The sequence below is a fragment of the Oncorhynchus tshawytscha genome, linkage group LG02, assembly GCF_018296145.1.
Source record: "Oncorhynchus tshawytscha isolate Ot180627B linkage group LG02, Otsh_v2.0, whole genome shotgun sequence".
Lineage (NCBI taxonomy): Eukaryota > Metazoa > Chordata > Actinopteri > Salmoniformes > Salmonidae > Oncorhynchus > Oncorhynchus tshawytscha.
In genome coordinates this window covers 57,216,609-57,244,049 of record NC_056430.1, presented here as the reverse complement: position 1 = coordinate 57,244,049, position 27,441 = coordinate 57,216,609, and the positions used below count along the sequence as shown (strand labels likewise).

At 41.3% G+C, this 27,441-nt stretch overlaps 1 protein-coding gene across 9 annotated transcripts; it reads left to right on the top strand.

Annotated features, from left to right (window-relative positions):
• Positions 1-335: 335 nt before the first annotated feature.
• LOC112266584 lies at positions 336-23,606 on the top strand. Of its 9 annotated transcripts, none has more exons than XM_042301326.1 (9): positions 379-409; positions 9,952-10,015; positions 16,375-17,157; positions 18,995-19,144; positions 19,307-19,936; positions 20,025-20,240; positions 20,343-20,511; positions 20,651-20,700; positions 20,856-23,606. In XM_042301326.1, the coding sequence occupies exons 6-9, from the start codon at positions 20,040-20,042 to the stop codon at positions 21,153-21,155; spliced, it is 720 nt and encodes a 239-aa protein (XP_042157260.1). In that variant the 5' UTR covers positions 379-409; positions 9,952-10,015; positions 16,375-17,157; positions 18,995-19,144; positions 19,307-19,936; positions 20,025-20,039; the 3' UTR covers positions 21,156-23,606. The 9 variants fall into 9 exon arrangements, with proteins under 9 accessions (XP_024299956.1, XP_042157264.1, XP_042157260.1 ...); XM_042301329.1 differs by having other exon boundaries at positions 387-409; positions 9,952-10,023; XM_042301338.1 differs by lacking the exon at positions 379-409 and adding an exon at positions 6,104-6,185 and having other exon boundaries at positions 16,375-17,022.
• Positions 23,607-27,441: the final 3,835 nt, after the last annotated feature.

Here is a 27,441-nt window from a genome sequence, read left to right as displayed (position 1 = left end):
GGTGCCCAAATAACTGAGTAAAACACACTGTTTTGCAATGAAGGTCTACAGTAGCCTCAACAGCACTCTCTGGTGTAGCACCATCTCACCCCTTTCCATCGACTTATTGTAATTATGCCAACTTCTGGAGGATGTCCTCCAACCTATCAGAGCTTTTGCAGCATGAAAATACATGTTGTCCACTGAATCAGAGGATCAGATAATGAATCTAGTACTGAAAGCAAAGCTAACACTGCAGTGCATAAAATGTGGTGTGTAGTTGACTCAGAGCTAGAAAGACAATAGTTGAACAGTTAACAAATATATTTTTTCAAAAATTAAGGAGAAGAGAGTATTTTTTTCCACTTTCACTTACTAGCTAATTTAGCCTACTTATACATCCGGCTCAATGGAACTCTTCCAAGTCAAGGTAAGCTTTCGGTTTTATTCGGTTTTATAATTCGTTGTGTAACTGCTAATCTACTTGCTGTACACTATACGACGTGATTATAGCAGGTTTACTAGCGTGTTAGTTCTAGTAGCTATGTTGACTATGACATTGGCTAATATGGTGACAACAATGTAGGGGTAGCTGAAGGTTTGGCTTGGAAAGTATTTTTCGCCTAGTGACAGACAGCTGTTGTGTTGTGCACTGAAGACAACAAGCGAAGGGAAAAGGTGAGAGGAGGAGAGCGTGTAGATGAGAGAAGAAATCACACAACGAGCAAAGTGATGATGCTGTTTGTGTGGCTGCTGTGAAAGTGTGTGTGGGTGATCAGGGGTGTATTCATTCCGCTGATTCTGTTAAAACATTTTTTAAATGGAAGCAAAAGGAATGAAACAGGGATAAACCTACCTGAATTTGTCAAATAGAAATACTTGTTTGGAACTGTTTGGACTAATGATTACACCCTAGATACAGGCAAGCGTGTGCAAGGCATTTTTGAATGTGTCACCGTCAGTTACCTTGATTACTCCAATTTGTCACTCAACCTGTTATAAACTTTTATTCGTAGGCTAGGTTGTAGCAACCTCGTGATGGATATAGGGAAGTATCATGAGTATCATCTAGTAGCCTAAACCTATCAATGACCGTCATCCAATATGCTTGGGGCAGCATGTAGCCTAGTGGTTAGAGCGTTGGGCCAGTAACCGACGCAAAGCTAACGTCTGTGCTCGCATACACCCTTAAATGACATGCACTTGAAAAATGAACAGTTACTGTGTCCCTTGAGACGGTGTAGCAACAACATAGGCAGTAACACTTCCTCAAAATAGTCAGAATTAATCTATGATAAATCAAGAAATCTGTAATTAATTTTGACGTTTTTGCCAAAGAAGTCTTCGTCACGCAATTTTGCAATTAACTAAAAGATTTGGTCCAGTACTTCTCAAGTGAAAAAATGTGCATGAAAACAGCGTTGACTTATTTTAACCCAAGATGAGTATTTTCAACATTATGAGAAGTCAAGTGAGCTCTAGGGTCGGAATTAAATCGTAATGTAAAATTATGCAGTCATTGCAGTGTAAAATTCAACTCAATTCAGTGGAATGAAAAAATGCGGCAATCCTCTGCTGTGGTTGTGGATGATCATTATTTTGACTTGCTTGTCAACGCAATTGCTCCTGCACATCCTCAAATAATCAGGTAAGTAACGTCAACAACTAATAGCGAAGTTTTCACTTTGACATGTACTTTATTATAGAGTAATAGCCTATTGATGTTAATTACGTACGTCATTTTTATTTCAAGCTTCTGTCTCATCTTTTTGTGAGTCAGCATCGAGCTCCCTTGTGTGGCGGTCTTTGAGGTAACTAGCACTAGCTAGTTAATGTTAGGTAACTAGCGCTCTGATATGCACTGTTGATGGTATAATTGAAGGCAAACGTTTTTCCATATATTGTTTGAGTTGAAAACTGCCCATTTAGCGTGCTCCTTTTGTGGATGTAACATGTTCTAGCTCAATGTATGTAACTCGCTAACATTAGCCGTAACCAAACGTCATTGTTTCAGTATGATATGTTAGATAAAGGAATAACGACAAACACCAATGTCAGGTTCAATAGCCTTGTTTGTGCATTGTACGAATGGCTACAACTGGAGTCCCGGGGAACAGTCCGGCTAGTCGATTACCTATCAACTAGACTCCGTAACATCATCCTTTTCAATAGAAAGTGCAAACATAAAGGCATAACATTAAATTCTTAACAGTCAGGTCATAACAATAGAAAAAGCATTCCATTTCTTTTTTACTTCAGTTGTCATCTTCCTTTTTTAATTTCAATTTAATTATTTAAGAACAAATACAGATTTTAATTAACCGAGGGCAAGTTAACAGTCCCTTGCTTACAGAGTAAGCCTGTCCGGTGGCTTGCACAGCCGACCCACCCGTGAGTAAGTATTGGCTCTGACAGGGGTAGGATTAGGGGCACGAGCTGGAGAGCTTGGTGGGGTAGAAGCCTCACCTTCAGTTGGCCCATGTCTCAATTCTGCAAACTGCGCCTTGCAGCGCTTTATGACCGTCTCTGCAGACAAGTCAGGGAGCAGTTCAATTTCCCAAAAGTCAGAGTAGTGATCAACGATGAGAAGATAGTCCTTTTGTCTGTGGCTGAATAAGTCCATGCTGACGATTTGCCAGGCCCTTGTGGGCAGTTCGTGTGACATCATGGTTTCCTTTTGCTGTTCATGAGCGTACTCGTTGCATGTGGTACAGTTGCTGACAAAGTCTTTAATTTCTGCTTGCATGTTTGGCCAGTATAATGTTTCACGAGCCTGGCGGTAGCATGCATCACCTCCAACGTGACTGGAGTGTATGCGGGTAAGCATCTCTGGACGTAGTGATTTGGGAATAATGACCTTCTGACCTCTGAACAAGACGCCATTTTGCACGCTGATCTCATCTCGAAAGGTCCAGTATTCTCTCACTGTGAAAGGTGTCTCCTCTTTCAGGTATGGCCAACCTGCGAGAGCCATGGACTTCAGTGACTGTAGGCGTTCGTCCTTGTCAGTGTGTTGCCTTATCTGGGCTAGGCGGTGATCTGTGACGTTTAAGTAGTCTGCCTGATTGATCTGTTGAACATCTTGTTGTTCCTGCTGTAGCGAACAGATGGCCTGCCGCTGATAGACAGTGCCTCTGCCTGTACATTGTGTTGTTGCCCTGCTCAGTGTGTCGCTGATGTACATCTCTGGTCCTGGCTTGTAAATGACCTTCAGGCTGTAGTTTTGCAGAGTCAGGAGCATGCTTTGAAGCCTCTTGGGCGCGTTGAGGAGAGGTTTACTGAATATGGCAATGAGTGGTTTGTGGTCAGTTTCAGCGATGACCAGGTCTCGCCCATATAAGTAGTGATGGAATCGCTGGCAGGAGAAGATGATGCTGAGGCACTCTTTCTCAATTTGTGCATAGTTTTGTTCGGTAGGGGTGAGCGCTCTCGAGGCAAACGCAACGGGCTGGCCTTCCTGCATAAGGCAGCATCCAAGTCCCCTTTGGCTGGAGTCGCTCTGGGTTGTGACAGGCTTCATGACGTCGTAGTAGCGCAACACTGGCATGGATGAAGCCAGAGATTTCATCTCCTGCACTGCGGCCTCGTGCTTGGGTAGCCAGTGCCATGGTGTGTCTTTGTCCAGCAACCGGCGCAGAGGCTCACAGACTGCTGATAGGTGTGGCATGAACTTTGCAAGATAGTTTGCAAAGCCGATGAGACGCTGTACTCCTTTTGCATCAGACGGGTTTGGCATGTCGAGGATCGCTCTGACCTTGTCTGGGTCCGGCTTCAGGCCTTTTGCCGAGAGAATGTGGCCATGGAAGTGGACGTCTTTCACCTTGAACTGCAGCTTCTTCAGGCCAAGGCGAAGCTTAACTGATTGGCAGCGCTCCATCAGTGCCAGGAGCTTCACATCGTGGTCTCGTACTGCTTCTTCGTCTGTGTCACCACAGCCTACGATCAGGACATCATCTGCGATGGGTTCAATGCCCTTGAGCCCAGCCAGTAACTCGTGCTGCTTACGTTGGTATATCTCAGGCGCCACCGAGACACCAAACGGGAGCTTGAGCCAGCGTTTCCGACCCCAGGGGGTCCAGAAGGTAGTCATGAGGCTGCTTTCTTCATCCAGCTTGCATTGAAGGAATGCATCTCGGGCATCCACCAAGGTGAAAATCCTGGCCTTGGGAAGCTTATAGAGGACATCCTCTAGTGTCGGCATGATGTAGTGGGATCGTTTCAGTGCTTGGTTCAGATGCTTTGGGTCGATGCAGACCCTCAGCTTCTCTGGTTTTTTCACTATGACCATATTGCTGATCCAGTCAGTTGGTTCAGTCACAGATGTCATGTGGCCATCAGCCTCATACTTGTCCAGCTGGGCCTTCACAGCCACTTTCATTTCAATGGGCACATTGCGAGGAGCACACTGGACTGGAGTGATGCCCTCATCCACTTCAAAGTGTACCTCCCCAGGCACAGATTCAACGGGCATGTTGAATACATCGTCATATCTGCTAAGTAGTTGTTCTTTGGACAGGGGTCCATGCTGGACATGATCCACAATGTGCAGGTCATTTGGTACAGTGAACTGCATCAGTCCCAGGCGTTCACATGTAGAGCCTGAGAGGAGAGGATGTTGACTGGTTTTTACAATCTCAAACTCCAGCTTGTGTTTGCGTCCCCGAATAACACATTCGGTCTCAAAGGTGCCCATAGAGCTCATTAGCTCTCCTGAGTAGAGCTTTAGTCTAGTATCGCTGGGCAATAGATGTGTGTCAGGTGCCAGATTGATTTTGTCTTTGTAGCTCATTACGTTGCATGTAGCACCAGAATCCAGGTGACATTGTTGTTGCTTGTTGTGTAATCGTAGTGTCACAAACCATTTCTTCCCTCTTGAGTGTACAGCCCCAATGGATTCATGCATGTAAATGTCACTTTCACTTTTCAGCTCTGAACATTGAATGACATCATCAACACAGTGAATCTTGCCCTCACTCACCCTTCTTTTGCTTTTGAGACACACTTTTGCAAAATGATTATTAGTTCCACAAGCTCTGCATGGTTTTCCGTAGGCAGGGCAGTGCTCTTTGCCACGTGTGTGTGTATTCCCACAGTATTTACATGCTACGGGGCTCTCTGTGTTCACCGTTCGTGGTGAATTGCTCTGCCTCGATTGGTTTAGTCTGAATGTCTGCCTAGCAACAGCGTGAACGGTATCAACGTCGGAGCATGGGGTTTCGATTTCCATTGCTCTCATTCTCATGTCAGTGACTTCAGCAGTGCGGCACATTTCAATGGCAGTTACTAATGTTAAGTCTCTCTCTCTCAGTAGACTCCGGCGTGTATCCTCATTTGCAATTCCCAGCACTATTTTGTCACGAATCAATTCATCTTTCAATCCCCCGTATTCACAAGTGGCGGATTTCTCTCTCAAACGGGTTACAAAGTTGTGTACTGACTCACCCTCTTCCTGTTTACAGCTTCCGAAAACGAACCGCTCATAAATTACGTTTCTGGCGGGTTTGAAGTAATTCTCCAATGCATCCAATATAGCCTTTGCATCACACTGTTGACGTGCTGTGAGGGTGAGATTGTGCCGGTAGATATGCCTGCATTCGCTGCCCATTAAACTCCTCAGAGTTGCCGCTTGTGCCTCGTTGGGTTTCTCATGTAGACCGGTCGCCAGCGCATAGTCCTCGAATTCATCCCTGAAGTTGTCCCAATTAGTATTCCAGTCCCCTGTGAGAACCATGGGATTTGGTGGCGGAATGTTCGCTGCCATAGCAATGGAATATGAGATTTCTTTGCCTTCAGTCATCGACGTAGGTAGTGATGCTAGCTAGGCAGCTAACAACGAGTTGATCAGTGTTGTGAGTAGGAAACGGCGTGTGTTCGCATATGGAACGTAACTGCGCCTATACTGTACTTAGCTACAAAAATAACAAACGTGTGTTTTCCGAACCACTTCTGATACCATGTTTCAGTATGATATGTTAGATAAAGGAATAACGACAAACACCAATGTCAGGATCAATAGCCTACGAATGGCTACAACTGGAGTCTCGGGGAACAGTCCGGCTAGTCGATTACCTATCAACTAGACTCCGTAACAGTCATCCTCCCAGGGATGCGTGGCAGCCATTTTCATGTTTGTTAACGTTAGCCCGCGAAAGACCGCATTCACGCTGTCAGGTCACACAGCCCTTGCACACACCCCATGCATTTAGGTGAGTTGCTGACAGCTTGGTAGCTAAAATGAACCAACATTAATTAGCTAAAATTAATTACACAGCGTTTAGCTAAAAGTAGCTAACCATATATTGTTTTATGGTAATCTTGGTCATGTTAACGCTACGTTTCCGAGCTAGCTTCGTGTTAAAATGGCTGCTATGAACCGAAGAAGTTTGAATATGCAGGCCGTTAGCTAGTTAGCTGTCCTTATCCACATGGACTAACTAATGGTACCTAGCTTGCTAGTGCATGGCAGGTATATTTAGCATGCACAAAGATTAGCTAACATTATCATTATCTGGTGAACTTAGCATTATTCAGCTATTAATCAACTAATGTTGTATTGTCGATTTCAGATGGTGCCAAAGCAAAGTGCAGCTATGGCTAGTTTAACATCAATGGCTAACATAAGTTAACTAACGTTAGCTGACAAATGTGAGCCAGCTAGAACCAACATTGCCCAACCTTATCTTTAAGTTGAGCCATGGGTCAATTCTAAATTCACCTCACATGTTAACATAAGTAAGTGCATTTTTAAGATTAAGTAGCTGCATTTTTATTTATTTATTTATTTCAGCTTTATTTAACCAGGTAGGCAAGTTGAGAACAAGTTCTCATTTACAATTGCGACCTGGCCAAGATAAAGCAAAGCAGTTCGACACATACAACGACACAGAGTTACACATGGAGTAAAACAAACATACAGTCAATAATACAGTATAAACAAGTCTATATATGATGTGAGCAAATGAGGTGAGATAAGGGAGGTAAAGGCAAAAAAAGGCCATGGTGGCAAAGTAAATACAATATAGCAAGTAAAACACTGGAATGGTAGATTTGCAATGGAAGAATGTGCAAAGTAGAAATAAAAATAATGTGGTGCAAAGGAGCAAAATAAATAAATAAAATAAATACAGTAGGGAAAGAGGTAGTTGTTTGGGCTAAATTATAGGTGGGCTATGTACAGGTGCAGTAATCTGTGAGCTGCTCTGACAGTTGGTGCTTAAAGTTAGTGAGGGAGATAAGTGTTTCCAGTTTCAGAGATTTTTGTAGTTTGTTCCAGTCATTGGCAGCAGAGAACTGGAAGGAGAGGCGGCCAAAGAAAGAATTGGTTTTGGGGGTGACTAGAGAGATATACCTGCTGGAGCGTGTGCTACAGGTGGGAGATGCTATGGTGACCAGCGAGCTGAGATAAGGGGGGACTTTACCTAACAGGGTTTTGTAGATGACATGGAGCCAGTGGGTTTGGCGACGAGTATGAAGCGAGGGCCAGCCAACGAGAGCGTACAGCGTTTGACAGTGATGAGTGGAGGTCGTTTGACCGCTGACCCATTACGGATGCAGGCAATGAGGCAGTGATCGCTGAGATCTTGGTTGAAGACAGCAGAGGTGTATTTAGAGGGCAAGTTGGTTAGGATGATATCTATGAGGGTGCCCGTGTTTAAGGCTTTGGGGAGGTACCTGGTAGGTTCATTGATAATTTGTGTGAGATTGAGGGCATCAAGTTTAGATTGTAGGAGGGCTGGGGTGTTAAGCATGTTCCAGTTTAGGTCGCCTAGCAGCATGAGCTCTGAAGATAGATGGGGGGGCAATCAGTTCACATATCGTGTCCAGAGCACAGCTGGGGGCAGAGGGTGGTCTATAGCAGGCGGCAACGGTGAGAGACTTGTTTTTAGAGAGGTGGATTTTTAAAAGTAGAAGTTCAAATTGTTTGGGTACAGACCTGGATAGTAGGACAGACCTCTGCAGGCTATCTTTGCAGTAGATTGCAACACCGCCCCCTTTGGCAGTTCTATCTTTTCTGAAAATGTTGTAGTTTGGGATGAAAATTTCAGAATTTTTGGTGGTCTTCCTAAGCCAGGATTCAGACACAGCTAGAACATCCGGGTTGGCAGAGTATGCTAAAGCAGTGAATAGAACAAACTTAGGGAGGAGGCTTCTAATGTTAACATGCATGAAACCAAGGCTATTACAGTTACAGAAGTCGTCAAAAGAGAGCACCTGGGGAATAGGAGTGGAGCTAGGCTCTGCAGGGCCTGGATTTACCTCTACATCGCCAGAGGAACAGAGGAGGAGTAGAATAAGGGTACGGCTAAAAGCAATAAGAATTGGTCGTCTAGAACGTCTGGAACAGAGAGTAAAAGGAGGTTTCTGGGGGCGATAAAATAGCATCAAGGTATAATGTACAGACAAAGGTATGGTAGGATGTGAATACAGTGGAGGTAAACCTAGGTATTGAGTGATGAAGAGAGAGATATTGTCTCTAGAAACATCATTGAGACCAGGAGATGACATTGCATGTGTGGGTGGTGGAACTAATAGGTTGGATAAGGTATAGTGAGCAGGACTAGAGGCTCTACAGTGAAATAAGCCAATAAACACTAACCAGAACAGCAATGGACAAGGCATATTGACATTAAGGAGAGGCATGCTTAGTCGAGTGATCAAAAGGGTCCAGTGAGTAGGTTGGTTGGGGGTCACGGCGATTTAGACAGCTAGCCAGGCCATCGGTAGCAAGCTAGCATAGGATGGAGGTCTGTTATTAGCCACCTCTTGCGTTCCGTCAGTAGATTAGTGGGGTTCCGTGTGGTAGAGGGGATTAATCCAAATCACACAAAAAAAAAACAATAGATATAGTTATAGAGGCCCAAGAAGAAAAAAATAAATAAAAAAAATATAAATAAATAAATTGTCTGATTGTCTATTCAGATAGCAGCCGATAAGACAGCTAACGGTTAGCGGGCCGCAGATGGGCGTTCAGGTAACGTCGCGACGCAGGAGCCAGCCGGATAACTCCTTCAGGTAGATTATGTCGGCAGTCCAGCTGTGAAGGCCCGGTGGGGCTCCGCGTAGGCAGTAAAACGGGTCCGGATAGGTGATTGTAGCCCAGGAGTGATTGATGGAACTCTTCAGCTGGCTAGCTCCGGAATAATTGATGTAATTGACTATCGACGAAAGCCGATAGTCACACGGATAGCAGCTAGCTAGCTGTGAGATCCAGCCAGGTATGAATGTCCAGAGTTAGCGGTTGAAATCCTGGGACATGGAGAGAAAAATTGGTTCGGTATGTTCCGTTCCGAGCCGCGCTGCGCCGTACAAAACTGGCGATAGATTTTCGAGCTAAAGGATAGCTGATGACCACAAACCGTGGTTAGCTGAATACGAACGATTAGCAAGTAAAGAAGCTAACTAGCTTCTGATTAGCTTCTGGATTAGCTTCTGGCTAGCTCCTGGCTAGCTTCTGGCTAGCTTCTTGGAGGATTACAGATTTGAGGTAAATAATACTTTTTTTATAAATAGAAATTGGTGAGGTGGGTTTATGGAAAATTAAAAAAAATATATATAAAAAGGTATGTGAAAAAAGTAGTAAATATATATATATATACGGGTCACGACAAGATGAGGACAAAAGACGTCTGAACTGCTATGCCATCTTGGCATTATCAGAAGTGAATTTAATTAATGGCATTTAGCTAACCTGTCTGCTTTGCTTTGCTTTTGTTACAGTTTATAGTCAAAGTTAACTTGCTCCTAACGCTCTAGGGAATAACTTCATTGGCCACCTCAATAATTATGATAACCCTTACACGGAACCCAAACCGGCTGCGCGCGTGCGCCATCGTGAGCAAATTGATTTTGTCCCCCCACACCACACGCGATCAAGACACGCAAGTTAAAATATCAAAACAAACTCTGAACCAATTATATTATTTTGGGGGCGGGACGATGTTTTTAACGTCTTTTCATGCCTGCATTTTCCAGTGATCCTGATGAAATGTATTTGGATTCTTCTGATTTCACCTGTGATTGAGGAGTGATAACATGGGTAAGTAAGTAAGTACACGATTTCATATTGTACAATAGTGATGTCAGGACAGGAGTTAATACATTTAATACATGCAAATGGTTTTACACATTTAGGCACTTGCCAATCAAAGACTCCACATGATGGCAGGCTGATTACTATAATTAACCAGTCTCTTTTACCTTACAACCAAACCACTCTGGGGTGAGATATAAACAATGCATTTACTGAATAAAAGCCCATGAAATAAGAAACTAATATTATACAACTAAAAAATTAACAATACTTTATGTATGCCTTTCTTAACAGTAGAGGTCGACAGATTATGATTTTTCAACGCAGATACCGATTATTGGAGGACCAAAAAAGCCAATACCAATTAATCTGACAATTTTTATTTATTTATTTGTAATAATGACAATTACAACAATACTGAATGAACACTTATTTTAACTTAATATAATACATCAATAAAATCTATTTAGCCTCAAGTAAATAATGAAACATGTTCAATTTGGTTTAAATAATGCATAAACAAAGTGTTGGAGAAAAAAGTAAAAGTGCAATATGTGCTATGTAAGAAAGCTAACGTTTCAGTTCCTTGCTCAGAACATGACAACATATGAAAGCTGGTGGTTCCTTTTAACATGAGTCTTCAATATTCCCAGGTAAGAAGTTTTAGGTTGTAGTTATTATAGGAATTATCGGACTATTTCCCTCTATACCATTTGTATTTCATTAACCTTTGACTATTGGATGTTCTTATAGGCACTTTAGTATTGCCAGTGTAACAGTATAGCTTCCGTCCCTCGAACCAGCAACACAACGACAACAGCCACCATCGAAGCAGCGTTACCCATGCAGAGCAAGGGGAACAACTACTAGAAGGCTCAGAGCGAGTGACGTTTGAAACGCCATTAGCGCGTTTGAAATGCTAACTAGCTAGCCATTTCACTTCGGTTACACCAGCCTCATCTCGGGAGTTGATAGGCTTGAAGTCATAAACAGCGCAATGCTTGACGCACAACAAGAGCTGCTGGCAAAACGCTCAAAAGTGCTGTTTGAATGTTTACGCACCTGCTTCTGCCTTTTAAAAGAAAATCTATTTTACCTTTATTTAACTAGGCAAGTCAGTTAAGAACACATTCTTATTTTCAATGACGGCCTAGGAACGGTGGGTTAACTGCCTCGTTCAGGGACTGAACGACAGATTTTCACCTTGTCAGCTCGGGTGATCCAATCTTGCAACCTTACAGTTGACTAGTCCAACGCAATAACGACCTGCCTCTCTCTCCTTGCACTCCACAAGTTATGCCTGTTACGCGAATGCAGTAAGCCAAAGTAAGTTGCTAGTTAGCATTAAACTTATCTTATAAAAAACAATCAATCATAATCACTAGTTAACTACACATGGTTGATGATATTACTAGATATTATCTAGCGTGTCCTACGTTGCATATAATGTGACTGAGCATACAAGTATCTGACTGAATGGTGGCAGGGTAGCCTAGTGGTTAGAGCGTTGGACTCGTAACCGGAAGGTTGCAAGTTCAAACCCCCGAGCTGACAAGGTACAAATCTATCGTTCTGCCGCTGAACAGGCAGTTAACAGCCACTGTTCCTAGGCCGTCATTGAAAATAAGAATTTGTTCTTAACTGCTTGCCTAGTTAAATAAAGGTATAAAAAAAATATTTAAAAAATCGGCGTCCACAAATACAGATTTCCGCTTGTTATAAAAATTTGGAATCGGCCCTAATTAATCGGCCATTCCGATTAATCGGTCGACCCCTACTTAACAGCATGCATTAACAGACACCCCCTTGCTAAAACAGAAGTTGGTCGCCCTTGTATTATTGAGGCGCAGACAGGGAAGGAGGAGGCGGTTAATGTGCTGAGAAGGGAGCATGGGCAATACTACCACCTTGTCCAGGAGCTGCTCTTGGACCCTGCTCGACATCACCGATACTTCTGGATTGGATAAGAGATGGAGACTCTTATGTTGGCCCAGACCTCACCAAGCAGACAACCAACTACAAGACCCCAATAGAGCCTAAGCAAAAACTTGCTGTCACTCTAAGGTTAGTTATTGGAAAAGGTTGTATGTTGTATTGTGTAAGCAGGTGCATGGATGTAAAGAAACTCCAGCAAACTTGTGATCATGATGCTCCACAGATGTAGGCCTGTGTTCCATTACATCTAGGAAGCAGATTTCCAGTTATAGTGTCTTCATTATACTCAAAGTAAGTAAGACACACTGTTCTTTGTTTAGTCTTTTATTTATTATTATTCAAGGTGACATAAACAGTCACAACATGGCATGGTGCACCTGTTGTAGGTGACATAAACAGTTACATCAAGGCATGGTGCACCTGTTGTAGGTGACATAAACAGTTACATCAAGGCATGTTGCACCTGTTGTAGGTGACATAAACAGTTACATCAAGGCATGTTGCACCTGTTGTAGGTGACATTAACAGTCACATCAAGGCATGTAAACAAATACGGCATTTCCCTCCCAATAACAATATCCACTGAATAGCAAAAAAAATGTAAAAAAATTAAATGCAAGGTGCAATGCATATATAACTGTAACAACAAAGTGCAAATAGAGCATACATTTATGTTTCCCTTTTAAAAACACTAAAACAAAACATGGGCCTAAGTATGCGCAGGGCTGGGTTCTGCCTTTTCGGAGGTGATTATCGATGTGACTGGGAGTCTGTCCTAGCTCTCTTGAGAGAATGTACTGAATGTACTGTCATCCCAGCTATATGTTGGAGACCATGGTTCTGGTGAGTATTGATCCCTGGGCTCATCGTACATGATTGGCTGCAGTCCACCTCTTCCGTACGGAGTACTTACGGGCCGTGGTGGTGGCAGTGGTGTTGCCTGCTGGTCATCCCAGTTATGTGTTGGGAGACCTAGATCCTGGTGAGTAGGAGTATTGATACCTGGGCTGGCCTTACATCATAGGCCGCAGTCCAGCTCTTCCATGTGGAGCATCAAAGAGCCATTGTGGTGGTGGAGGTGTTGCATACTGGTCATCCCAATTTACAATCAATGACAGTAATTGCACTTTCAGACGTCCCTTGTTTCTTCCTATTTTCTTCAGCTCTGGTACAAGGCTGAGCACAAGTGCCTCATCCTTTGAGGTAACAGCAGAAGGGATTGGCTTCCTGACAAATGCAAGCAGCTCTTCATCCACATCTTGATAGTTGACTTTCTGTTTTCTTTTTCTTGGCGGCCAGTCTTGAGCTGTGCCTGTAGTGCAGTGCTTCTCAATTATTTTCTGTTACACCCCCCCTCCCCTATGACGAAGTAAACATTTCGTGCCTCACAACTCTCCGCCGCGACTGTGAATAGTATCATTTGTCTATAAAATTGTTATAAGTACACCTCTGCATAACATTGTATCCTTATTAACATTAAAGAAAACAAAAAAAGAAAGAAATATAGGTCAACTTAAAGAATAACTTTATTAACATTGTTTTTTAGTCTGTAACAGAAAAGACTTAGTGCATGAATTTGCCTGAAATAAAAAATCTACCCTTAAACTGTAATTTTTTTTCACCATTTGATACTGAAAAATAAAATATAATCAATAAATAATAATACATTCAAATTGATCAGCAACATTAACTCAGGAGCACAATATATGAAACACTATAAAACAAAAATGAATTTAAAAAATTGTGCTGATTTAAAAAAAATCTAAATGAGGAAGTCATGTTTAATGGCAAACAATGAGCATGTTTTGCAGAGCACAACGGGGGTTGAAGCATGATACTGCAACTCTCAGCTCCTGCTAAATGTTTAGCCGGGACCTGTACTTGGTCTTCAGTGCAGCAACAGCAGAGAAGCCAGTCTCACAAAGATAAGATGTTGCAAAAGGAAGATGAATGCCCATGGCCCTCTGCCCTAAGAGTGGATACTGCCTCTCTACACTCAGCCAGAATTCACTCCGTGTCTGTGATGTGAACCTCAGTCTCAATGTGGAGTCAGACGTCATATCAATGAACTGGTCCTCTGCAGAGCTGAAACCAGTTGGAGCTGGTGCATTGAAAGGATCTCTCACCCAGTCATATTGGGAACTGTTTTCAGGGTACTTTTTAAAGAATCCCATCAGTGATGAAATATGCTCCTTAATATATGGAATTACTGAGATGGCATCATAGTCAGTAGTGTCAACAAATTCATGCAGGTTCTCGAATGAATCAGTATTTCCTTCATCAAGTCGCCTGTCCCAAATTGCAAGCTTTCGAGTGAAAGAGCTGATCTGGTCTGTGACCTGAGGGAGGTGTTTATCTTTCCCTTGAAGCTGTAGATTTAGTTCATTTAGCTTTCCATATATGTCACTCAGGTAGGCCAGTTTTGCCAGGAAGTTCTCATCACAACATTTTTCTGCGAGGTCATACTTGTGCTCCTGCTCTGAAAACATTCTTATCTGCTCTCTTGAGCTCAAAAACTCGGGACAAGACTTTTCCTCGTGACAGCCACCTTGCTTCACTGTGAAGCAAGAGAAGACTCTTGTTTTTAGTGGTCTGGTCTTTATAAAATTGACTACACCTACAATGTCAGTCATAACCTCACTTAATTTAGAGGAAAGGTGCTTTGATGACAGTGCTTCTCTGCTTCTCTGTGTATAACACAGTGTGTCAACTCAGCATTAGGTGAGGCCTTCTTGATGAGTGCCCAAAGTCCTTTTCTCATCCCTGCCATGGTCTGTGCACCATCACTGCAAACACCAATGCAGTTCTCCCACTTCAGCCCATTCTCAGTCAGGAAGCAGTCCAGCATTTTGAATAGCTCTTCAGCTGTGGCTCTGTCTCTGACATATTTACAAAAAAGTAGATCCTCACACAAGGAGTTTGTCATGTCAAAACGCACATAAGCGATAAACAAACAGTCTTTGTTGCTGTCAGTTGCTGTCAGTTGCTTCATCGAACTGTAAGGCAAAACGTTTGTCTGAGTTTATCTTCCAGCTGTTCTTTAAGATCGTTTACAATGTCATTTATACGTCTGGCGACTGTCATTGGACAGAGGGATAGTTTTTATTTTTGCAGCACTTACGTCATCCTGCATGACAGAGACCATGTCTAATGCTGCAGGCAGTATCAGCTCCTCTGCTATGGAGTGTTTTTTTTGCACTGAGCAATTTGGTACGCCACCTTATATGATGCTAACAGTGCTCGCTGGTTTACTGAAGTAGCATTCACAAAGCTATTGTTGGCAATATTCGGCATGCTTTCGCTGAAAAAACTCAAGCGGCTTATCAGCGTGATTGGGGTGTAAATGTCTTTATGTGATGCCTTAATTTATTTGGCTTCATGCTGTCCGCTGCCAACATTTTTAGACACAGTAAACATACCGGTCTTTCCTCATCTCCCACCGTAGTCACAGTGAAGCCAAGCGCTACAAACGCTTCCTCATATTTCCTCATCTTAGCTTTCGGGAGACTTATATTTGTCTCATTATCTCCGTCTCTCTCCGCCTTTCTTTTCATCCCTGTTAAATATTTTTCCATGGCGTCTCTTAAGGGTTTGTTATCTGCACTTCATATCTCCTGCTCTGTGCTGTGTGCTCTTGTTCGGTGCAAAAAACCCTACTCCCTGCGGCAAAAAAAGCATGTTCCCGGGGGTCACACGCGCCCCCCCCCCCTGGCATCGCTCTGAGCCCCACTATTTTAGAAGGACTGCTGTAGTGGTTGGTCTTGACTGTTGTTCAGGCATCTGAAGCACAGGGTCATGGCTCAGGGACACCACGTCGTCTTCAGCGTCATCGGGTTCCATAGGTTGTGGCTGAGGCGAATCAGCATTTTCAAAGCTGAGGTTGCCTCTTGAGCTGAAAAAAGGTCAACATAAATGAAAAGTTAAATGTGTTTTAAGTCAACTTTAGAAACCTCAGCTCAGGCTCAATTAATCCTATTTCTAAAATCTAGGCCACAATGTCTAATACTGCTGGTTTTCATCATTCCTCTGTAATAAGAGACTGATTCATAATCTATAGGCCTATATAATCACTCATTCAGAAATGGGATACCAGCTGACATTAACCAATCACGTAGTGACTTAGCAGGTAGAAAATAAAGGCAGCAATATTGCAATTGGTTGAGATTTAAAATTCTGTGCAATAAATTGAAATGTATATTATAACTTACTTACCTTCTTTGCTGGACGTAAGGTATCAATGATAATATTTTCATGTATTTCCATTCTTTCTGATTGGTTCCCCCAGAACCACTGGGCTGGGCCTTCCGTAGGTTCCTTACAAAAGTGTCACGGAGGGACTTCCATCTTGTTTTGCAAAATTCAACTTCTGTGAAGAGTAAATACAATTTAGATTGTTATCCAATAACAAAATGTTTATTTTGTCATTACAGGTATTTGGCTTCTGGAGACTATTTGCAGCCTGGCCTTCGCCTATCGTCTTGGATTCGAGACAGTGTCGCAGTGCATTATGGAGACCTGTGAGGCCATAGAGAGGAAGATGCTGGCGATCCATCTGCCATGACCCACTGAGGAAACCTGGAGACAAACTTCAAGAGTTTCATGAAAAATGGGACTTTCCCAATTGTTTGGGATCGGTTGATGGAAAACATGTTATGATCACCAAACCACCAAACTCAGGGAGACGTTTTTTTAAATTATAAAGGAACCTTCTGTGGTGTTACTCGCCCTTGTGGATGCCAATTACCACTTCACAGCTATTCAAGTGGGGGATTTTGGGAGAAACAGTGATGGAGGAGTCTATGCCAACTCCCCACTTGGAAGGGCAATGGCATCAAAAACACTGCAGGTGCCTTTCTGCCTGGGGGTGAAGATTTAGGAAAGATACCATACACATTGGTGGTGCACGCTGCCTTCCCACTAAAGCCCTACCTGATGAGGCCATATGCCGGGCATAACATCAGCTACGAGAAAGAAATCTTCAACTATTGTCTCTGTCGAATGACAGTGGAGAAGGCATTCGGGATCCTTGCGGCCAGATGGAGAATCCTCTACCAAAAATAAACCTACTGCCAAGCGAGGTTGATACCCTAGTGGTTGCAATGTGCATCCTCAATTTCCTCACAAGCCTTTTGATGTGGAGATGTGGTTACAGCAAGGTGGGGCAGGGATGAGGCAAGGCATGAGAGGCATAGCCATCCAGGCCAATAGAGCAGGTCAGGAGGCAGTTTCTGTCAGACAAAAGTTTACTAAGTATTTCACCTCTGTGGAAGGCAAAATTGACTTCCAGGACAGAATGGTTGTAGCTAGGCCTACTTACTTAGATGCACTGTGTGAGAGTGTGTGTGTGTGTAGTTTATCAACTCGGGATAGTAAGTTCAACTTTGACATCTTCATTTGTTTTGTGTATTCATTCTACACTTTAAAACGATTGTACAATTCCACCATTATTTCAACAACGAACAAAAAATGTACATGAACATTTGAAAAATTGAAATACTTGTAATTTTCAACAACACAAAAATCTCACATGACTGTTGGCTTCAGAGGATTTATGTATTAATAAAAGCATACAGCACACATGGCATTTACATTCAGCTAACGCTAGCTAGTTTGTTTTATACCGAGGATGAACATTGGGTTGTTATACTTTACCTGAAATGTGCATGGTCTTTGCAATCTCTCTCCATAACGCATCTTTATTAGTTGGATCCTTGTTGAATTTTGAAGACGGGTCATATAAAAGTGAGTACTTCTCTACTTCAACGATAAATCTCTCCTCGTCCATGTTTCAAGCACCCACGTTGGCTTTTGTTTACAGGAAGTAGGGGACGGACGTATGTTTGTTGTGAGAACCAATGAGTTTATGAGAGGCGGAACTTCCAGACTTGATATGTCGGTTTGCAACCAATTTAAGGTGCATTCCGCCACCAACTGGACTGGAGTGTGTACCTTGCAGTTAGTCTTTCAGTCACACACGTGGGTATAACCAATAAGGAGATGACACATGAGTACCTGACAAACCAATGAGGAGATGGGAGAGGCAGGACTTCAGTGCAATCTGTGTCAGAAATAGAATTGATTTCTATTTTAGCCCTTGCGTCACAGACGCTCGCGAGCAGTGGGTGCAATAATTGAATAACATGGATTTCTAAATTTATTTTGCAACACTTGGGCACGCGACGTGTCCGTGTAATGGTTTTCTTGAGTTGAAGGAGAGGCGGACCAATACGCAGCGTGGTTACTATTCATGGTTCTTTAATAAAGCAACAACGCATGAACAAATTAACAAAACAAGTGAAAAAAAAAAAAACCCAAAACAGCCCTATCTGGTGCAAACACAGAGACAAGAACAATCACCCACAAAACCCAACACCGAACAGGCTACCTAAATATGGTTCCCAATCAGAGACAATGACTAACACCTGCCTCTGATTGAGAACCATATTAGGCCAGACATAGAAATAGACAAACAAGACATCCAACATAGAATGCCAACTCAGATCACACCCTGACCAAACAAAACATAAAAACATACAAAGCAAACTATGGTCAGGGTGTGACAGTCTGGTCTGGTCAGCATGTTATGATTAACTTAGACTCAGCAAATGAAGATAAGTAAAATATTTTTCAGTGGGTTATACTAGACTAGGTCAGTGTGTTAATGCTGCTGGACCCCAGAGTACTGAACAATGTCTAGCTAATCTAACACATCTGTTTCAACTCATGAAGACAGAACTATGTCAGAGAGATGCCTATATTGTCCATTACTGTGCTGGGTCGGAGAAGGACTGAGAAACATTTGAGTAAGCTGGTTCGATTGCACATGTGAAGATTTGGGATTTCTGTTTAAAACCAGGTATACGTGGCAGAGCAAAAATATGTGAAACTGTCTGAGCTGACATTTGATTCTTTCTTGAAAGAAGGCGTGTGTGCGTTACCTTAGGTTTGATGGTGCCTTTAGTTAGTTAAGTTGTATTTTTCTTCATATTGACACTAGTCCCCAACTATTTCACCTTGACACACAATGTCTGTGTTTTTTTTCTTCTTCAGTTTTCATCAAATTCAGCATACCAGAGGAAAGACAGTCTGACATCAACGTGTATGACCAGTCTCACACAGAAATTGACTCAGAGGTGTTTGAAGGGATTGCAAAGGAGTCACCTGGCACCTTCTGGACCACTCTAGGCGATGAAGGACTTGGTGGGTCATCACTGTGAAATTATTTGTAGTATTTATTAATTCAGACTCTTCACAGTTTAATGTTAAACTGAAAGGTTGATTAATAGCAAGTATGACACAATTCAAAATACTAAATGTTCACATTCACATGGCTTTTACATTTTTTGCTCTCCTATTTTAAAGCTTTTCAATCATCATCGTCATCCTCTGTAAGATCTGATGACACTAATTCTGAATTTCACTGTGTGACCATCATGAAGAAGCAGCCACTGGTGAAGGGAGCCAACCCAAAAGATAGTGCCAGATAAACTAAGGCTAAAGCGGTATGTGGTAGAAACTACTGTTTAGTGTAATCTGTATGTTTGTTTCATATTATGGGATTGGGGAGTGTTCTTGAGCTGATTCTTTACTATTTTTAAAATCTTAAAGTTTAATTTACTCACCAAGAGCACCTAATTCCTTTATTTTGTTTAAAGTTGATTGAAAGAATCCGAACATCAAAACCTGGTGGTGAACGCATCATACAAGAGTATGGAAAACCAAGACTCTGACAGATGCCACCAGAAGGCAGATGTCAGGATGATGTATGCACAGGGAATTGTTGCATTGTTTCCTTATCTCGAAGACTCATTTTCAAAAAATGTATATGTAAGTAAAGTAAAAGTGTCTCTGGAACATTACGTACATGATCAGTCTTTGAAATGTATGCATTTATATGTATGTATTATGTAGGAACATTACTATGATCAAGAGAGTGGGTCTGGATACATGGCATGATTGAAGACCATACAAAAAAAAGCACATTTCCCGAAGGTAGGTTCACATACATATTTTAGGTTAATATAACAATGATTTAATGAGTTGTGAATCATGCAGGCTCTCAAATTGACTTTGTCTCCAGTTGGTGGGCCAGGCCATGGTCGATAGCCCTTTCACCCGTGACGAAGTGCCAACTAACGAAGACATCGAGGCAGCCATTGCTGTTTTTAGATTTTCTGCTGATGAAGACTCTGTCCGGGAGAAGATGAAGACTGCCTTCCCTCATTGCCAAGCTGATGCAGACAAATCAGCAGATGTCTTCTCAGTCTTCCCCAGGGTATTGGATATACCAGGACTGGTATGACATGTTAAATCACTACACCACCAAAATACCAAATACCGCTTCAAGTGTCAATCAGAAAATTATGTTTTTATTATTTTTGTGTTTGTTTCATTGCAGATAGAACAAGACTTCAGGCTTCTGTTTGGTGAGGCCACAACCAACAAGTTCTTGGAGAAGTGGCCAACCACTTTCAAGGGAAAAGTGATGGAAAGTGATGGACTTACACCCACCACAGAACTCTTGGAATTGATGTGCAATGCTGAGTCAGCTGTTGAAAATGAGAATGGTATGAGCAAAGCAATGTTTTATCTTGCCATTATTGTTTTTGTGCAGGTGCACAATATGCATTTTGGTAGCAATGTTAAGTTTGTGACAACCAGTATTGAATGCAAATGTACATTTGACATTGATTTACTGATCAACAGGACAGATGTCTGCATGTCAAGGGGTTGATCAGCTCATCAGATTTCAAAAGGTGTGTTGAAAAGTTGTCTAAAATGTGTACACCAGACACCAGAAATGGCTCAAATTTAATAATCTGTCCCTATCTCAAGCTCCCATGCATAGTGTGAAGTGATCTGATGTTCCTATAACCTTTAAATGCTCCTACCAATATCTCTTGTGTTTTAGGTTGGAACCAGTGTGCAGCAGCATCTGGATAGCATCACCCAAAGCGGTCAGCCCTACCTTCTTGCCTTGGGATCCATAAAGAGCAGCATTCACTCCTACTTTGTTGTGATCGACAAGCATGCGGTTCCAGTAGGAACCTTTGACGAACTCTTTAAGGCTCACTTCATCGTTGGTACATCATACAGTTCTTGCCTGAGTAACTTCTTCACTTTTGTGCAAACAACCATCTACAACATTGATATGGGGGAAACAAAGGAGACTCCCCAAGTTGCTGAGTTGAGAGCAAGAATGTTGCGTTAGTGAAGATCTGCTAAGGTGAAATTATGAAGTGTTTTCTATGCAAGACTGAGCATACAAGTTCCGCTTCAAGTGTCAATCAGAAAATTATGATTGTATAATAATAATAATAATTGTCAAGCACCTTAAAGTAATTAATGGACTTTGTCCAGGGAGAACTCTTTATCTAAAATGTGGTCAAGTGGGATGTTCACGTTCCTTTGGTAGCTTTTCTGGTTTTAGAAAGCATTTAAGTAATTGCCACATTAGCAGTTTATTTGGTTCAGTCGGTGGTGTTGATTTTTCAAACTCTCAAAGCACCTTTAACACTTGTAAAGGTAGTGATGTTGGAGAAGTGTTGACTGAAAATGTAGAGTGAGTCAGCGACGTCTTCCCCAGACATTGTAAATAGTTGTGCGTCTGTAATTGCTGATCTAAAGGCAGCAGGTGTAGGTCAAAGTACAGTTAATTCTGTTGTGAATTCCATGGAAGAGAGAGTTCATGATATCCAACAGCGAGCTAAATAAACTTTCGTTAAGCATGTTCTATGTGATGAAGGACAAACTGAAATATCCAAGAAAGGAGGCATCTTTTGAAGGGTTAGAGAATCCTTTCACTGTGCTAAATTCTGAATACAAGATGTCCACATTTTTCAGAGAAGTGGGAAACTGTAGAACCAGTTGAACATGTCATTGGCTCAAGATTTGACACAAGACGAAACAAAAAGACTGGAACATATGACCAGATTGTAGTTCAAGACAAATTCATGTATGTTCCAATATTGTCTACCTTGCAGTCAATATTCAAATGTAAACATGTTTCAGAGATGTTTCGCTTTCCTAGTGACACAAGACTTGTGTGATGGATCTTTTATTAGGAGTCACCCTCTTTTCTCAACAGAAAGACACGTCATACAGATTCAATTGTTCTAGGATTATTTTAAGGTTGCAAACCCTGTGGGTTTCAAGTGAGGATTTCATAAATTGGGTGCTATATATTTTACTTTAAGGAACTTCTCTCCTAAATGGAATTCTTGTTGGGCTAACATATACCTGTGTGCCTTAATTCATGCTCAAGATCTTAAATGTTATGGATTAGGGCAATCCTTGCTCCTATTGTTTGAGACATTAAAGTGTTAGAGTGATGGCATTGTGGTTCCTTTATACAGTGGTTGTGTTCATGGCAGTGTGGTTCAGGTTACTGGCGATAATCTGGGTCTACATAGTTTGTTTGGCCTGGTGGAGTCTTTCAGCGCAAGTTATTGCTGTCTTGCAGAAAAAGATGACTCAGACAGAATTCTCTGAAGATTGTCCCAAGATAGCGTTGTGAACTAAAGAAATGCACACTGCTCACTGTCAGAGAATGAATAGAAATCCATCTCTTCCATACGTTTTTGGTGTGACGCATTCGTGTTTATTAAACTGAGTATTATCACAGAACTGAGAACTTCTCAGTTGATGTGATGCATGATGTGTTAGAGGGTGTGGCCCAGTACGAGTTGAAGTTATTTATCTGAAGAAAAAACATGTAACATCAGCAGAATTAGATTTAAGAATACAAAGTTTGATTATGATTAATGGAAAGAAACAAACCCGTGGCTGTGAATTTATCAGAAGGATCGAATGATTTGGGGCTTAATGCAATTCAGTCACAGTGCCTACTGAGAAACGCTCCTCTTATTTTGGGGGATTTGGTAACTTCTACTGAACAGCACTGGGGCCTACTCCTTTTATTACTTTAAATAGTTAACATAATATTTTCTCCTATGTTAACAGAGGGTCTCTGTGTTTATTTAAACAGTTGTTTTCCCAGAGAGAACTTTTACCAAAGCACCATTTTCTAATCCATTATCCCCGCTGCATCTAGAAAATTGGACCTGTAATTCATAGTTGGTGTATGCAGTATGAAGGTAAGCATGCTTTTTTGAAACTACAATCTTAAATAAAAATTTCAAAAAACTATATGGCGTATAATTGGCAATCCTCTACACTTTTTAGTCAATAAGACATTGGTCCTGTGAAATGGTGCCTTTGAATATGGTAAAAGCTGGTTCTATGATTGCTGTGGCAATTAGCACTCAGGTTATGAAAGTGGACTGGGCTAAATACCATGGCTTTGTTTACCGCCCAAGCATGTTATCTGTTGTAAAATTGAATTTGAAATGCCTCCGTTTTATCAAATGGAAAAGTGTTGCTGCTCACAGTGCCTTTAATTACTCTAGCTTTTCAAGAACATTTCAATGTGTACAAAGTAACCAAGTCAAAACATGGTTTTGTTTTCTTTCATGTCCGACAACCTGCATTATCATAGACCATTTGATATACAAATGTCGTATGGAAGGAATTAGATATCTATTTGTTGTCCCATATTGCTTTCTCTGGTGAGCATGTCACTTGCGATGTTGACAGTGTAAATGGTTACATTGATTAAAGGCAAGGTGAGGGGTGGGTTGATGTGCATTAACATTGAAATGGATTACTTTTATCATGTGTAATTGTGTTTATTCACATTGACACCAAGTTAAGTAATTGGGTAATACTACTGTGCAGTGGAGCTTTCTGGATAACACTAGAGAAAAAAAAACAAGTGTCAATTTTAACACAACTTTGAGTATACTTGACTCTGAAAAGCGTGATTAAATAACACTGCAGAGTGCAACTAAACCATTGTTGAATATGATTACACGTGTGAATTTTAACACCATTTTGAGTCAAATTAACTCTGAAAATGTGACACTGTAGACTGGGACCAAATGTTACCTGAAACAGTGTTGAATTCAACTCAAAAGGAGTTAAATTAACACTTATTTTTACTGTGTATTTGAACTAAGCAAGCAATTAAAATGTTCAGTTTGCATCTTAAAACAAACACTAGCTGCTATATCTAAGAACAAACATGGCAATAGTTAAGTTATTTTCAAAACAAACAACTTCGGTTTACAGGTTTTATGCCAATAGTCACTACATATATCAACACAGAACCTTCAAAATCTACACCCTTTAGCGATTGTTAAAATGCTGCGTAAAACAAAGTTTGACGATTCGTAACATCAATCGTGCTCTTGCCCATATATACTGCTAATTTTAATGTTACCCAATATCCACTGTCTGATTCTCACAAGGATTATACAACCCCAAAATCTGCCAAGAAGCAGGGTTGATCCAAGCTCTCTGACCTCACAAAATATAATACTTTTGTCTCACACCCAAGCTAACTGGCTAAAGTTGGCTAGCTAACGCTACTTCTAGAAACAAACAAGAGAATACATCCTCACTCTCCATTCTACTCATCTAGCAATGCTGGTTAGGCTTTTTTCATGTTATTCAAAAGTTGGTGACTACCCTGTGCTGCTGGCAATAATTCAAATTACGTTATTTCCCTAACATTTACTGACAAGGATAAATTCAACCAGTCGTATTCTGCGCTCTGGTACATTCAAACCAGTGCTCTGAAATCAGAACAAAATAGCCAGAGCGAATTTATAAAGCACCCCATTTAACAATTTCCATTGAGAACGCACAACGACTATGCCATTTAGCCAAGCATGACGTGAATAGTCAATATACTAGCAAGTTCGATTCATAAGGATAGCGCAACCAACAAATGTCATAATTAGTTAAAACAAATCATTTGTATCTTAAGACCAATAAGCATACTACATACTCAAATGACTTCAAAGTATGATTACGCTAATAGAATGCTAACATCAACACGCTGGTGTATTGAATTAATGATGATTCTTTTATGTCATTGTGTCAAGTCACAAATACATCCCTGCATTCTCAAAGATTGGAATTTACCTTTCAGCAGGGTCACATTTTATCTATGATTAGATTGAGATCTTACGAGACAAAAAGGAAAATGTTAATTTAAGAATAAAACAGAGACAGACAGAACCCCATTCCCCTCTTTATTTCAGGATTGTAATGTGATTAATCAACATTGACACGTGATGTTTAACTGTATTTTGTATACATAATTTGCTAACATAGGTAGCCCTATAGATATGGCATATAGGATATACTCTTAGTCTCGTGGCATTCAATGGGACCTTTTCATTTGCAAACAAGCTTTCACAGCTTTCCATATCTGAGGATAGAAAACAAATAGGCTTCATTATACTCATTAGACAGCACTGAATATTATGTTGCTAGTATCTCTCAAAGTTTTCCCCTCTAGGGATTGGAACTGGAGAATCTTTTCATGTCTTCCCACAAAATGACCTGCCCTATCCAGTAGCCTACATTCTCCCTTTACTGACAGCTGGAGCGCAATTTCACCCTCTTCCATGGCTGTTATCTACAAATGAATTTGGATAGGTAGCTAATAAAGTTAGCTCGCTGATGGCATTTCATTCACTTGGCTAAACAGTGTGTAACGTTAGCCTACAAAGTGGTCTACTGTAGCCAGATAATAGGTTTCTTTTTACATAAAAATGGATTTAATTACTTGAATAGGTTCTCCCACTGCCTCTTTAAATCTTAGCTTCTTAGTATGCTTTTTAAACATTCAATCACTGTCAATCCAAATACCAAGGTATTTGTATGCAGGATCTTGTTCAATTATAGAACCATCTGATGAGTGAAGATGTTCTCTTAACGGAACTTGAAAACATGTATTAAGCACAAGTTTTAAATCAGTTAGGGCTGTGTACAGATGCAAAATCGGACTGTAGTCTTGTCATATCCAGGTCAGCAGTCGGGGCAATTGCGTACATAATAGTATCATCCGTATATAGATGAAATGTACAATTTTTTTTACAACCTCAATGGCCTGAGTTCTGTCACTAAGATAATCATGAAACCATGCGCAGGCATCAGAGCCCATGCCAATCGAACAGCATGACCGGTCCAAAAACAAGGCAGCACAATTCATTTAAGTTTCTAAAGCATTAACTAATGTAGTTGCTGTGCCTTGGCCTAAACCCAGATTGATTAATATTCAATAAACCATGCTCAGAGTTTATTGCTTATATACCAAAGACTCGAATCTTAGCTAGACATGGAAGCCTGGAGATGGGATGTTAATTATCAAGTACAATACTATCCCGCCCTTGGAATGGCAATACATATGCCGTTTTCCCTGCTTTTGGAATATTTCCTGTTAAACATATCTTAACAATGTTATGGCCTACTGAGCCAGTACACTTGAGTATACCCGGTTCCAATTGGTCAGCCCCTGTGGATTTCTTTGGCAACTTTGTGAATTGCCAAAATGCTAAAACTTGAACCATTTTCTGAGTCAATCTGCAAAATTCCAAATCAGCATTCAGCTCAGAGAGTAGAGCAAGAGGCTCTTTCGAAAAGTAAAACGATTAAATGCATCATTGATGGCATTTCTGTCCGTAATGGGGCGGGAGTCTGAATTAATTTGTTGGAGCAGAGAGGAAGAAGCACAATCCTTCAGAGATTGGACAGTTTTCCAGAATTTGGCCGGATTCCCCTTACCATTGTGGGAGCAAGATGTACATATTAGGGAGAAACATAATACTGTACCACAAGAGAAAGATACACTTAGAGTGCATTTGCCATTCTGGTAAAATGCATTGTCTATTGTATAGGAGAGAACCAAAGTAAGGCCAGAGCATAGGACAGCTGGACATACCAAGGTCAGAGGGACACACAAAGGAGGGGGTCAGCCAAATGACCAACGGATGGACTATAGACATAGGGCATATATTTTTAGGACATGAAGAGAAGAGACACAGTCTACTAGTCCTAATAAGGACAGACATACCAAATAACACACCAAGCTGAACTTAAGGGGCCCATAGGATAAGATGGGCATGTATTATTTTTGGGACATGAAGAGGTCCTGTCACCATTATAACTTAACTGAAAGCAGATATGGGCGTTATCGTGAGTGAACAAGCAGGATGCACAGATTGGGGTATAATGGTGGCAGATGGACTGAGGGAAGTAACTTCATTTGCATGTGGGATGGACTCATATGTTGTATGTGTATAAAAACAGAGCCAGAGCTCTGGAAAAGTGTGTGTTCCACAGACCATCTAGGCTTCTGATATGTTTGTATTAAAAGCCTATATTGAATTCACAAGTTCTTGTAAGTGTTATATTTTGTAACGATCCTCCACAACACCATCAGAAAGAGTGCTTACATAATAATCAGCCTTTCTATTTAGTCATACATTGATTCCTCAGATGCCTAAACGATCGCCAATCCAGGCCTATGTTCCTGGCAACATTTCTTACGAATGACTTCAGGAGTGAACCAGGCATTCGATCTACTTTTAACTGATGTTTTGAAAGGTGCATGGTTATCTAGTGTTAAAGACATTTACAAAAAAGCT

Coding starts and splice junctions, on each gene's coding strand:
- LOC112266584 (XM_024444188.2), top strand. CDS start 20,040: ATGGTCGATAGCCCTTTCACCCGTGACGAAGTGCCAACTAACGAAGAC. Junction 20,241..20,342: donor TATTGGATATACCAGGACTG/GTATGACATGTT, acceptor GTTTCATTGCAG/ATAGAACAAGACTTCAGGCT. Junction 20,512..20,650: donor AGCTGTTGAAAATGAGAATG/GTATGAGCAAAG, acceptor ACTGATCAACAG/GACAGATGTCTGCATGTCAA.